Here is a 13935-nt window from a genome sequence, read left to right as displayed (position 1 = left end):
TTTTGAGGATATTTTCTGTGTAGTTCTATCTATCCTGTAAAGTGGTATGTAGAGAAAGACAGCTTGGAACTGACAGAGATGCACCATTCTCTGTCTCCTGAGTCCTTTGAAGTGATGTAGACACTCATCCATCATGAAATGTAGTGAAGTAAGATTTTTCCTAAAAACCCAGGAATTGTTTTTGTGGGTAGAACTAGATCACTTAGAAGCTTGTGAAGAAAAGGGCTTTGTGCAAAGACACACCCGGACTCAAAAATAAAAGAATTGTGATTCAATCAAAGACAAGGACTCTCTAGGGTGGGGCTGAAATCGAGTTGACAACAAATGGTGTGTTTATCCAATGAATTTGAAGATCCAGGGAGTGGGAGGAGCCAAAGAGTGGGTGGAGCATTGAGTATGGTGCCTGGAGAAGATATTTAAGGCCTGGTTCTGGAAGAACTGGTAAAACACAGTGAAGAATCGAAACAAGGTAAAGCGATCTACTGTTTTTCAGGTGAGTGCGTGTCCAGAATACATTTTGTAAATGATGTATATTTTGAGGGTGCTTACCCTCATGGAAGAGAGAGAGGGCTAGAAGTTGAAGAGCTTTGTGGGGCATTCTGCAGCTGGTGTTTGTGTTTGGAGGTTGAGGTCCACCAAATTGCCAGAGTTGGTAGGTAGGTAGTCCTGAGGAAAGGCAGGGGTAGTGTACTTGTTTCCCCATAGGTATTAACACTTGGAAAGAAGTGGGCAGTGCTCCTGTGACACAGACCAAGAGGGCTAGTAAGACCCAATGTTGCTGGCCCATCTACTGTGCTTTTGTGTAGTTACCAAGCCCGAGGCCTGAGCCCTTTGTTGTTCAGTAAGCCTAGATCAGCCTGGTCTAATAGGGAGGCTTTGACTCAAAACCCAAACAAGAAACAATAAAATAAGCAGAATTAAACCCCAAAGAATAGAGCTCTAGGCCGTTATTATGAAGCCAGTGTGCCATAAAAGGTGGGTGAAGATAACGGATTTGAATGTGTGTAAGGTATGAGGAACCAAAGAGATATATAAGTGCAAGTTATATATTGTAGAATTTACATAATAGAAGTCAAACAGAGGTTTGGGCAAGCAGCAAGAGTCCACAGGATTCCTGTCCAGTTGGTGGGCTGCATAAAATGCTTAAGGTTGCTGGGTGAAGGGGGCATCATGGTGGGGAATTCTGGGAGTTAGTGAAGGAAGAACTTTCATAATATCCTGTGTTTTCTATGGGTGTTTGATTAGTAAAGTCTAACATATGTTTTGTAGAGAGGCAGAAGATATTAAGGAAAATAGGAGCTTTTTCCATGTGAACGCTGTGAATCATTAATTGCAGGGATTGGAACAGTCTGTGAGTAAGCATTAAGGAGACCCCTAGGTGCTCTGTTCTCCATTCTAGGCACTATCCTGAGCACTGTGTTGTATATGAAGCCTAATTCAATAGATGGAGAGTCTTGACTATTGGAGAGATGTATCGTTTGATTTCTCTGATTTATTTCCTGTTAAACGTGCATGCAGGACTAGGATAAACATACAATGAGCTCTACAGTGTCCTTGGGACCAAAGTGTGGTCTGGGCTGGCCAAGATAGGCCAAGGTTGTGATATTTTGGCTCAAAAGTATGCCACCTAGAGAGGTTTATGTCTGAGTAGACATTCATACAACAAGAAGAGACAACCACAATTCCATTTCTCAGGAGTCATTGGCTGTGGGTCTTTGTGATAATAAGGCCTGGATTGACTGTAGAATGAGATCCAGGAAGACATGTGCATTTACAAGGAAAGGAAGGAAGGAAGGAAGAGAGAAACATTGAAAGAAGAGGGAATTACCAGGTGACTGAACTGAGCAGGAATGAACAGGTCCCTTGGGCAGCTGTATGAGAAGAGACCCATTTCTAGAGATGGTCACAGAAGAGGGAAGGAAAGATTTCTTCTGTATGGAACACAAAGGACAGGAGACCCAAAAGAATGTCACCATTTTGGTGTTTCATACCTTTAATTCAGGCACTGGATTGGGTTTGGTAACAGGCAGGTGAATCTCTGAGTTCAATTCAGCCTTGTCTTCAGATGGAGGTATAGGATAGCCAAGGTCATACAGATAAAACTTGCCTCAAGAAAGGTGTCTTTCACCTGGTCAAGTTTCCATAAGATGTGGCTGCAGACTGAGTGTGGTCATAGGGTGGGAATGTCTGCTGGATGTGAGTGGATGAAAGGAGGATCATATGGGAGGGTCGTGGGTGGCAATTAAAGCAATGTCTTGGAGTAGAGTTTCTATATGGTGGATCTGTGTGACCAGTAAGAGCCCAATGATATATGTGGTAATTAGATCATAATGCTCTTGTGTATGAGATGAGGGTGGGATGTGATCATTGAGCTGCTACAAATTCCATGGCCCCTTCACACCTTGTTTGGAGAGAGGACCAGCAGAAATGAGGAGGATCTGTGACTTTTAAACCTTTGGGCAGGACATTCAATTGCCCTCCTCCCTGGCCTGACAGTCTGATATTAACACAGGAGCTAGCTGCAGGTTTATTGAAGTATTGAGACTACTAATAAGCTTGGGAACCAGGCGGTTAGTTGGTCAGAAGGTCTGAGTGAGTTCTGCTCTATAAGAAGTGCAAAGTAAATGCTGGGTAGACATGATGGGTAGAGGGTGCTCTCTGGAGCTTTTCTGATGTATGTCCTTTTTCCATGTTCTCTAGTACAGGAACATGCTCCAGTCAGTTCAGAACACAGATATAGCCGAAGGTCCCTCCTTTCATCCCAAATTCCAAATGTCTTCATATACCCGCATAGACACCAGTTCCCAATTGCCTCAAGAGCCTGCATGGAACTTAGCTTTTCAAATGGGCCAGAGTCCCCTTGTGACCTCAAGAACTCCAATGCAATCAAGTCCTTCAGTCCCTGAACAGAACCTAAATTGGCAAGAGTCCCAAGGGTCATCAAGAGAATCAAGTATCCAGATGCAACCAGGACCTGTAATGGACCCAGGTTTACCAACTCCAAGAAGACCCTCAGGGCATCCAAGTCATCAGAGACCTTCAAGACCCTCATCGAGATCTGGTTTCCATGTTCCCATAGAACCTATGGCAATGTCAGATAAATATGGCGGTAAACAAACTGGCCCTGTGGTTCCAAGGAAGGGACGAAAGGAACGGACTCAGTACTCTGCAAAACAAAAGTCCATGCTGCAAGAACATTTTGCTGAGTGCCAGTACCCAGACCAGAAACAGTGTTTGGAGCTGGCATCCGTGGTTGGTGTGACAGAGAAGGAGATCAAGGTTTGTCTCTCTCTTTACCCTCAGTCCCATAGCAAAAATATCCCCTTTCCGATCAGGTACCTTAATTTTGTGCTTCTTAAATGCATGGGGCAGTGTGGACAGTTTGGGTGGTGGATATTCATTCATGCATCCAATGCTGTGCCTCACTTTCTCCATCAACTGGATACCAATAGGGATGAAAATGATTCCCCTCCAGGGTCCTAGAGGTTAGACATCAGAACTTGTACTAAAACATAAGAAATACAAATACACTCTCTCCAGTCCTTTGGTCATACACAATCTATCATGCTGCAATCTCCTAGGGATCTTGAATCTCAGGCTTCTCTGTTGCTGCCTCATGAAGTATTGCTATAGAAAAACCTTACACTCAATTGTTTTACCTTGTGGTCCAGTTAGGGGAAAATGGGCATTCCTCTGATCTTTCCTTTGTCTTTCAGGTCTGGTTCAAGAACAACCGGGCTAAGTGCAAGCAGAAGAATGTTCCAGAAGCACTGCCAGAGACAAACGGAGGCTCTGAAGCTGATTCTGGGTCAACCAATTTTCCTGGTTCCATAGCTGTTGTTGGTTTTGACCAGGGAGAGCCCATGACCACAGCCACATTTGATGTGGATTCCACTCCCATACTGAACTGCAACCAGGAGTCTTCTCTGGATGGCAATTCGACCTGTGATGGTGCCATGTGTTGTCTGCAAGAAGACGTGCTTGATGGTAATGCCCCTGTTACTGCTGGAGACTCTGGTGAATCAGCACCAGTTGAAGCCCAGGCTGACCTTGCAGCAGCTGGAGCTCCAGTTGCCATGGCAGTTGACACTCCAAACCCAGAGGATTGTGAGGATTTACCTCCATTGGACGAAGGGGTCTGGCAATGGATGCTTGAAGACTTTCACCAATTGGAAGACTGGTTTACCAAGAACTACATTGAGAGTCCTAGCAGTACTTCTCACCCATTTGACTAGTCTAGACCTTTACATCCATGAAGAATCATGTTAATGGACACCCTTAACCCCTGAATTTGGGGAAATTTCCCAAGTCTATATGCATTAGTTTTATGCCACTGTGATTATAATGTGAGGTCATGTCAAAAGCAATTGAAAATGTGCATTCCTTATTGTTGGATTATATGTTCTCTAATAAAGCAAACATTACTGCAAAATTGAAAAAATTGTTTTTGTCAGAGTTTTCCAATGCATACATGCAAATGTCTTGGTACTTGGAGCTGGAAAAGACTGTATGGTCTCCTGGAATAAAATTGTAGACAGTCAAGGTTTTATGTGTGTGTTTGGAAATGAACTCAGGTCCTTTGTAAAATTTTCCTGATTCAGTTTATTCTTCCCAGAATACTCTACCTTCTACCATTTTTAGAAAGAATTAACAGTAATAGTTGGGCTCTAATCTTATACTGGTTGTCTGAATTCTGTGTTAATCCCCATAGCTCAATATCTCTGTTCCTGTCCTGTTTTTTGTCAAGAAAATATTGTTTCATTGATATTATCAACTAGCTTTGGCTCAAAAACTCTGCTCACCCCAAATTCTATGAAGACCCTTAAGCCGTCATAGGAGAGGTCTGATATATCCATTCTAGTCCTGTGTGAGCACACCCAACTCATATCACTGCACAGTGACCGGTTGAGATTTCCTGTGTTATTAGCACACCTGAATCCTCTCTGATGAGGGCTGAGATCTACAGGTGTAGCAATCAGTCAGCAAGAAATGTTTCAATCCTCTGTCCATTCCTTGATGCACTTATTTTCCTTAAACATTAGTATTAAGAAAAAACACTAGGAAAAGGGAAGTTTCTGAAACAAAAGTAAGCATAGAGAGTGTTCTTTGCATATCTCTCTCTCTCTCTCTCTCTCTCTCTCTCTCTCTCTCTTTTACCACATTTCCCCTTCTGTCTGTCATCTTCTGCTGGGGGCAGACTGCCTGGTAGTCTGCTCCCCTGAAGAAACCACAGCCTGAGGCATCCTAGGAGATCCACACAAGGCAAGTGGACAACTGACTCCACAGTCTGAAGGCCTCCCAGGAGCTCTTCAGCATGCAGCGCCACTGAGCCAACAGTTTGAAAGCCTACATGGAGTTCTGCTGCACAGAGGGAAACAGAAACCACAGTCTGTAAGCCCTATATCCTTTTTTTATTTAGCATATGATATTGAGGTTTGGTCCTAGGACCTCACACAACTGTAGAACAATAGTCTACAAAATACAAAAAGCCTCACTTCGTCCTTATTTGTAGAATTTACAACTCCTTTTGATTAATTTTAATCATTTGTAGTTGTGAATAAAGCTTCCCAGGCTTTGATCTGGTTACCTAATGTTCACCTCTAAAACAGTTTTTGAGATTATGTAAAGGACTAGCTGGAGATTCTCTTTTCCTGCATTGACAGTTGGTAAACATCTGAGATGAAAGCTGAGGTTCCTAGGTATTAATTAAAAAATAGTTCATTCCTGCTGGAAAGAACCCAGATGCCCTTCAACAGAGGAATGGATACAGAAAATGTGGTACATTTACACAATGGAATATTACTCAGCTATCAAAAACAATGCCTTTGTGAAATTCATAGGCAAATGGTTGGAACTGGAAAATATCATCCTGAGTGAGGTAACCCAATCACAGAAAAACACACATGGTATGCACTCATTGATTCGTGGTAGTAGCCCAAATGCTTGAATTACCCTAGATGCCTAGAACACATGAAACTCAAGACGGATGATCAAAATGTGATTGCTTCACTCCTTCTTTAAAAGGGGAACAAGAATACCCTTGGCAGGGAATAGAGAGGCAAAGATTAAAACAGAGACAGAAGGAACACCCATTCAGAGCCTGCCCCACATGTGGTCCATACATATACAGCCTCCCAATTAGACAAGATGGATGAAGCAAAGAAGTGCAGGCCGACAGGAGCCGGATGTAGATCTCTCCTGAGAGACACAGCCAGAATACAGCAAATACAGAGGCGAATGCCAGCAGCAAACCACTGAACTGAGAACAGGACCCCCATTGAAGGAATCAGAGAAAGAACTGGAAGAGCTTGAAGAGGCTCGAGACCCCTTATGAACAACAATGCCAAGCAACCAGAGCTTCCAGGGACTAAGCCAATACCTAAAGACTATACATGTACTGACCCTCATAGGTAGCAATGAATATCCTAGTAAGATCACCAGTGTAAGGGGAAGCCCTGGGTCCTGCTAAGACTGAACCCCCAGTGAATGTGGTTGTTGGGCGGAGGGGGAAGGGTTAGGGGGATGTTTTCCCGGAAACCGGGAAAGGGAATAACACTCGAAATGTAAATAAGAAATACTCAAGTTAATAAAAAAAATAGTTCGTTCCTTTATTAAAGGAGACCAGCATTTTCTAATTAATACCATTTATCTTAGGGTCAATCTGGGAGCAGAGACCCAGGCACCAGCACATCAAAACCTTGATCCCTCTATGCACTACTCTTAAAGTATCTGTGTAGATACCACAGAGGGATTTAAGGGCCGTTTTGATATTGTGGATGATCCAGGATGGTGATGGTGCTTGAGTAAGGGAGCAAACAAGGTGTTTGTAGACTGAGCAGGATGTTGGTTTCTAAGGCAAGGGAGATGCCTAGTATGAGGAATAATGCTAGGAACCATGGAAGTAGACTGAATAGAAATCTATTTCCTGAGAAAGTGACTTATAGATGCAGCCCCAATGTCTTCTAAGAAGAAGCTTCATGAGGCAAAGGCCAATTTTCCTTAATTTTCAATCTCCACACAAACCCATCATCACCCTTTAGTTGTTCTGGAACAATGATTAAATCTTGAACATTGTGTTGACCCACACTTGTAATTAGGACTTAGGAGTCTGAATCAAGTTCATCTATAGAACAGGCTAGAATAATAGAAAAACCTTGTCTCAAATCCTAAACAATAGACAATAATCAGTAATAATTAAATCTACAAGACTATGCCTGCATGAGGTATGGTTCAGTCCTGAGTGGTGACAAAGTGTGGGTGAGCATAATGGATCTGTGGAGTGGGTAGATAGAAAGATTGGGAGGAAAACTAAGTTTCAAATTTGTAGAGAGATGTAAGTTCAGGTCCTGGGAGTAGTGGTCAATCAGACAGAGGATTGGGCAAGCTGCAGCAGCCTGCTGGTTTTCTGGTGAGTTGGTGGTTCCATAAATTGCTTAGAAGGAAGGAAAGAATTAGGAGGTGCTACCAGCGGGCAGGAAACCCCTGCACAACAAAATGAGAAGACCCTTATTTCTTGATATGGTTACTGATTAGGGAAGTCCAAATTTCCACTATAGTGGAGTCTCAAAGTACAAAAGATCCCAATGATGGGGCTAAGGCTGTGATAATATCTCAGAATGTAAACAAACCATGATTTGAATATACTGCTGAGTTAAGAATGATGTGCTCAAAGTCTGGCATGGTAGCCCACACCTTTTCTCCAGCTCTGGGTAATTAGAGGCAGGTAGATCTTTTTTGAGTTCCCTGTCAGCCTTGTCTATCAATTGAGTTAAAGGACAGCCAGGGAGGTTATACTATGAAACCTTTTCTCAAAAACCAAACAAGCAAAGACACAAACAAAGAAAAAAGAAACCAAATTACACCACCACCAACTAAACGTTTGGTGTCTTCCACCTGGCCATACTTAGTGGTGCCAGAGGGCGGGACAGGGAGAGTATTTGCTGGATATGAGGGACTGAAATTGTAGCTGCTGAGATGATCCTGGGTGAGGACTCAATTTCAGCTAAGTCCTCAAAGTAGACATTCCATACCAATAGGAATCTTCTTTAGATCCTCAGCAACAAAGATAGACTTCATCTCAGAATAAAGAAATTAAAGAGGTTTTTCCAAGCAAAGCAACCAAAAAGGTGTAGATAACATACTAATATGTAATAAAATTGATTTTCAATCATAAGTAATCAAAAGAAATGGAGAAAGATACCTCATACACCACAAGAAAAAATTCAACAAGATAAGATTTAAATTCTAGACATCTATCTTCCAAAAGCATGTGTAACCACATTTCTAAGTGAATAATTACTAAAGATTAAATAATACATCAAGCCCTAAACATTAATTGTGGAAGATTTCAACACCCCAATCTCAAAAACAAATTATCCAAATAGAAACTAAACAGAAATAATGAATCCAACAGAGGTTATGAATCACGTACTCCTAACACTTCTATAGAACGTCTCAAGGAAACACAAAAGAATATACCTTCTTTTAAGCACTTCATGGAACTGTCTCTAAAATTGACCACTTGCTTTGTTACAAAGCAAGCCGGAACAGATACAAGAAATAACTCCTTTTATCTTATCAGATTTCCTTTGTTTGAAGATTGGCTTGAACAACAGAAACAAAAGAAAATATACATACTCATGTAAACTGAAAAATTGTGTAATCAATGGTCACTGGGTCAGGCTAGAGGAAATTGAAGATGTTTTAGAAATCAATAAAAATGAGCTCACAACATCCTCAAATTTATGTGAAACATTTAAGCAGTGCTAAGAGAAAAGTTTATAGCACTACATTCCTTTATGAAGAAATTAAATAGTCTTCATACTAACAATTTAAAAGTATATGTGGAAGGACTTGTACAAAAAGAAGGCAAGTCACCGAAGAGGAGTAATTGGCAGGATACAATCAAACTCAGGGCTGTTTCTAATCAATCAATTAGAAACAAAGAGTATAATACAAAGAATCAAGAAAAACAGGTTCTTTCAGAAAACAGACAAGATAAGCAAATTCTCAGCCATGGTAGAGAATACAGAAATCAACAAAATCATAAATCAAACATGAGGAAAAGAAATGGACACTGAGGAAATTCTGAGAATCATTAGACCTTGCTTCAAAAGCCTATGCTCCACAACACAGGAAAATCTAAATAAAATGGATGGTTTTCTAAACACATGCCACTTACTAATGATAAGTCAAGATCATGTAAAGTAAACAGTCATATAAACCCTAGGGAAATAGAAGCAGGGCTTAAAAGTCACCCAAATGAAACAAAATCTCAGGGCAAGATGGTTTTTGCACAGATTTCTACCAGGTTGTCAAAGAACAGCTGATACCAATGCTTCCAAGACTATTGCATACAAAAGGAGAAGGAACAGTGCCAAATTCATTCTATGAGGGGTCTGTCACCTTGATTCATAAACCACACACAGATTCAACAAAGAGAGTTTCACATCAATTTCTCTTATGAACACAGATGCTAAAGTACTCAACAAAATACTTAGACACCAAATCACAGAAGCCATCAAAGAAATCATCAACCATGATCAAGTTGTTTCCATCCTAGGGATTCAAGGTTGCTTCAGTGCATAAAAATCCATCCCTGTAATTCACCAGATCAACAAACAAAAGAAAAATATCACATGATCATCTCATTAGATGCCTAAAAAAGCCTTGATTCTCTTCAGCACTATTATTCCAAACAACATGATGGCTTTTGCTCCAAGAATCCTCCAACTGACCTCAAGTGTAAATTAGAATTCTTCACTCTCCTGGTGGCAAGAAGCACAAATTTGTGTTCCACCTGTGTCCTGTGTATCTATCAGTTTGTCACTCTTGTTCCTGTTCATAGAGGTAAAGTTTTACTCAGAGGAAGTGTCCCAGATTTGGTGAGTTATTCTTGTTACAGTTGTTGGCTCTTCAGTGTCTTAAGTAACATCTACATTCCAATTAAAGTCGTTGGTCCACAGATAACAGACATTAATACCGACTCTAAAAGCAAGTTGTTTCATTCCACCTCTGGATTCAGGATAGGCATTTTCTTCTTGAGGTTTGCCCATGACTCTGCATTCATCAGCATCATGGTCTGGACCAGTGTCTCCATGGTACTTCTCCACAGACATCTCCAGCGAATGCAGCACATCCTTACTTCCCATCAAGAACCCAGAGGCCAAGCTGAGACCAGAGAAATCCATACTAACCTGATGCTGGTGGTCACATTTGTTTGCTTTTATCTTCTAAATTTTATTTGTATCATTTTTCACATATTTTTTTTATAGATTCTCATCTCTTTCTGAGGCACTGCAGTGAAGTTTTAGTCTTAGGCTTCCCCACTATTTCTCCTTTACTGTTGATCTTCAGAGATTCTAAGGATCCTTGCTCTGTGCTCTTCAACCGTTGGAAGCTAGAGTTGCAAAAAATGCCAGAGAAGACAGCTGTACTAATACCATTAAATACTTTATTCCACAAATACATGACTGAAAAGGAACTGTTTTTCACTCTGGATGAATCCAATTCAGATTCTTTTCGTGCTTCAAATGTTTACCAAGAAGCTGACACATCTTTTGCACATATAAAAAAATATTGTACAATAATAGCTTGTTTCTCACACATCCAAGTACATGTTATTTGACTGTGTCTAAGACAATCTTGCTGCAGGTTTGAATATCAATAAATGTTTAGAACATATAGTTTTATAAGAAAATAAAAACTAAGTCCCTAGTTTTCTATTATACCAGAGCAGAAATGAGTGTGGTTGGATCTTTTTATTTCTTAATGATTGCTCAATCTTGTCTTTGATTATTGTATATTCAGGTTCTTTCTTTACACAGCAGATTCTCAGATATTAACAAAGAATTCTAGGTTCTCAGAAGGATTCATGAGTTTATCAGAAAGCATGTCACAATCTACCTGAAAACAAGTAGATATTGGAATGACCCTCAGGATTTAGGCAGGAAAGACCAGTTTCAGTTAAGAAATTTTTCAGACATATGTGTCCTGGGACAAACATGGGAAACTTTGGAATGAAGCAACTTCCTGGGCAATTAGAAAATCTGAAGGGCATGTTGCTGGTTTTCTGGAAGGACTTGGTGTCAGCATAATATTGCAAGAGTGAAATAGTAGGAGGAAAGTACTCCATAGAAATGCATATAATGAATCCCTTGTTCTACCCTGGGTGCCCCAATTCACATCTGACTACAAGATCAATTCAGAACTTAGATTCTCCCAAAGGAAACATGAAAACCCTTCCCTAACTTCTGCTCAGGTACTCATTAAAATATAACAAACTCCTAGACATCATTATTAAGCATCAGAAAGTAAAAATGGAGATTTGCTCTGGGCATAAATGGTTTTTCCTTCCTCAGAGATATCCCAACAGCACCATGCAGACAAATGCACTGATGTCACAGATGACACAATAATAAATCTTTGAAAGATGCCATGTCCAGGGACCCTATTATTTTATGAGACTGCAAACCTGAACTCTGTTGAATTACCTTCACAGCACTGCATGGAGAATAAGAGACCATTCCAGATATTTTTGCATTCTTTCTCAGGCAAAGAATGACACAGAGAACTTCTTCAATGTAACAGGCCCTATGAGATATGCTTCTACAGGAACTGTGCTCTGGAGCTAACCTTCGGAAGAGCATCCTCACCCTGACTGTGGCTCAGAAGGTGGGATTCTTCCAACCATAGACTTCTGCTTAAAATTCTCTTTTCCCCCTTTCAGTGAAAATTGTCTTCTGAAGCCAACATGAACCATTATTTCTTTTTTGAAGACTGCAGTTTAACTCAAATAGGTTAATATTTTGCTTTCATTTCAAAGGAATGTCTTTTTTTCTGGATTAACATTCAGTGTAACATCTGTATGTGGGATGTTGAATTTTGTCTGGTGGATGGAGGCCCTTGTGTTCCTTTAGAAAACATATAAACAAGTAAAATGCAGACTAAGCATCAGCTTGCAAAATGTGTAATAGTGAGTGTGTTAACAATTTTGCAGGGAAGCTGGAGATGATGCAGGTAAGACAAAATTTAACAAAAATTTAACAAAAATTAAAATCAGGAAAACTAAAAGTAAATGAAACTCCTTATCAAGTGTTTTATTCCACATGGAGGAGACATCTTTAAACCTATGTTCATCTGTGTGATTAGAGCACAGGTGGCTTCACCAGAAATATTTGGTAGTTTGCTCTGTGGAGGAGAAGTATAAAAATTCCTGAAAACCAATTTAATTTTCTACAATGTAATTCAGATACACAACCTTATTGATTATTATATGTTATTAACATACACATTATTTTTAACATGCTACTATAACATGAGGAAATTGTACTAATTCTTTTTATGGTGCATTTGTAGGTTTTGTTGTTTAAGTGAATTTATTGATTAAACTACTTGCCATTTGCAGCCTTCCCCCCTCCTAATTTTATTGAATTCTGATGATGGAATCACATACTCACACTAGTCACTTTCCTGCCTGTATTCATTTGCAAAGTCTATGGTATGGTAAAACGTGTGTTAATGTGTTCTTGACCTAAGTGATCCATAAAGATGTAGTTGTGATACAAAATTCATCTTGAGGCAGGAGTAATTCAAAAGGTATCAAATTTTATTCTGATTTACTGTCCATACATTGTTCTCCAAGCAAATTTCCTGTATTGTGATAGAATATAGAGAAGAAATTATCAAGAGAAGAAATTGTTCCAAATCAATTGGTAGGCATGGGCAATAGAACAGAATCCTGAGGACAGCAGTGTTCACTTCAGGGTGGAGGAAAGAAGCCTTTTCCATGTCTGTTCATGATAAATCCTTGAAAACCAATGAGGAAATGGCTCTTCAGATCCTCTTGCTTTGCCAGTTTGGTGTTGGGACTGTGGCCAATGTCTTTCTTTTTGCCCATAATTTCTCTCCAACATTCACTGGTTCTCCACAGAGGCCCATACAGGTGATTTTAAGCCACATGGCTGTGAGCAATGCCTTGGTTCTCTTCCTTACTGCATTTTCCAACAACATGATTCCTTTTGCTCCAAGAAATCCTCCAACTGACCTCAGATGTAAAATAGAATTCTTCACTCGCCTGGTGGCAAGAAGCACAAACTTGTGTTCCACCTGTGTCTTGAGTATCTATCAGTTTGTCTTGTTCCTGTTCATAGAGGTAAAGTTATACTCAGAGGAAGTGTCCCAGATTTAGCAAATTACTCTTGTTATGGTTGTTGGTTTTTCAGTATTCTAAATAACATCTACATTCCAATCAATGTCAGTGGTCCACAGATAACAGACAATAACACTGAATCTAAAAGCAAATTTTTCTGTTCCATTTCTGGATTCAGTGTAGGCATTGTTTCCTTGCGGTTTATCCATGATGCCACATTTATGAGCATCATTGTCTGGACCAGTTTCTCCATGGTGCTTCTCCTCCATAGACATCACCAGCAAGTGCAGCACATCCTCACTTTCCATCATGAATCCAGAGGTCAAGCTGAGACCAGAGCAACCCATACTATACTGATGCTATTGGTCACATTTGTTAGCTGTTATCTGACAAATTTTATCTGCATCTTCTTTCACACCTACTTTATAGATTCTCATGTCTTCATGAGGTATGTTGGTGAAGTTTTGGTCTTAAGCTTCCCCACAATTTCTCCCTTATTGTTGATCTTCAGAGATCCTAAGGATCCTTGTTCTGTGTTCTTCAACTGTTGAAAGTCAGAGTCACTAAAATTTCAAACACAGAAGACACTTTTATTAATACCGCTAAATACTTTATTCCATATATATATATATATATATATATATATATATATATATATGATAGGAACAAGGCAGGATGATAACCCAACTACTGCTCATTTTACTAAGAGTAAAGGGGAAAAGAAGTAAAAGTAGCTCATGCACAGGAGCCTTAAGAGGTTTAATGTTTCAGGTCCAGGGAGGATA

The 13935-nt window shown here is 40.1% G+C and overlaps 2 protein-coding genes and 1 pseudogene across 2 annotated transcripts; all 3 read left to right on the top strand.

Moving 5' to 3' along the window:
* The first annotated feature begins 952 nt into the window (after positions 1-952).
* Positions 953-4235, top strand: LOC116893472 (homeobox protein ceh-36-like). Its single transcript, XM_032895229.1, has 4 exons — positions 953-1009; positions 2701-2953; positions 3080-3279; positions 3717-4235. The coding sequence occupies exons 1-4, from the start codon at positions 953-955 to the stop codon at positions 4233-4235; spliced, it is 1029 nt and encodes a 342-aa protein (XP_032751120.1).
* Positions 4236-9654: 5419 nt separating this feature from the next.
* On the top strand, positions 9655-11633 carry LOC116893471 (annotated as a pseudogene).
* Positions 11634-12787: 1154 nt separating this feature from the next.
* Positions 12788-13701, top strand: LOC116894578 (vomeronasal type-1 receptor 4-like). Its single transcript, XM_032896301.1, is given in 2 exon segments — positions 12788-13130; positions 13133-13701. Coding segments are annotated over 2 exon segments (912 nt in total).
* Positions 13702-13935: the final 234 nt, after the last annotated feature.

The sequence above is a fragment of the Rattus rattus genome, chromosome 2, assembly GCF_011064425.1.
Source record: "Rattus rattus isolate New Zealand chromosome 2, Rrattus_CSIRO_v1, whole genome shotgun sequence".
NCBI classification, from domain to species: Eukaryota; Metazoa; Chordata; class Mammalia; order Rodentia; family Muridae; genus Rattus; species Rattus rattus.
This window is presented reverse-complemented; position numbering and strand designations above follow the sequence as displayed.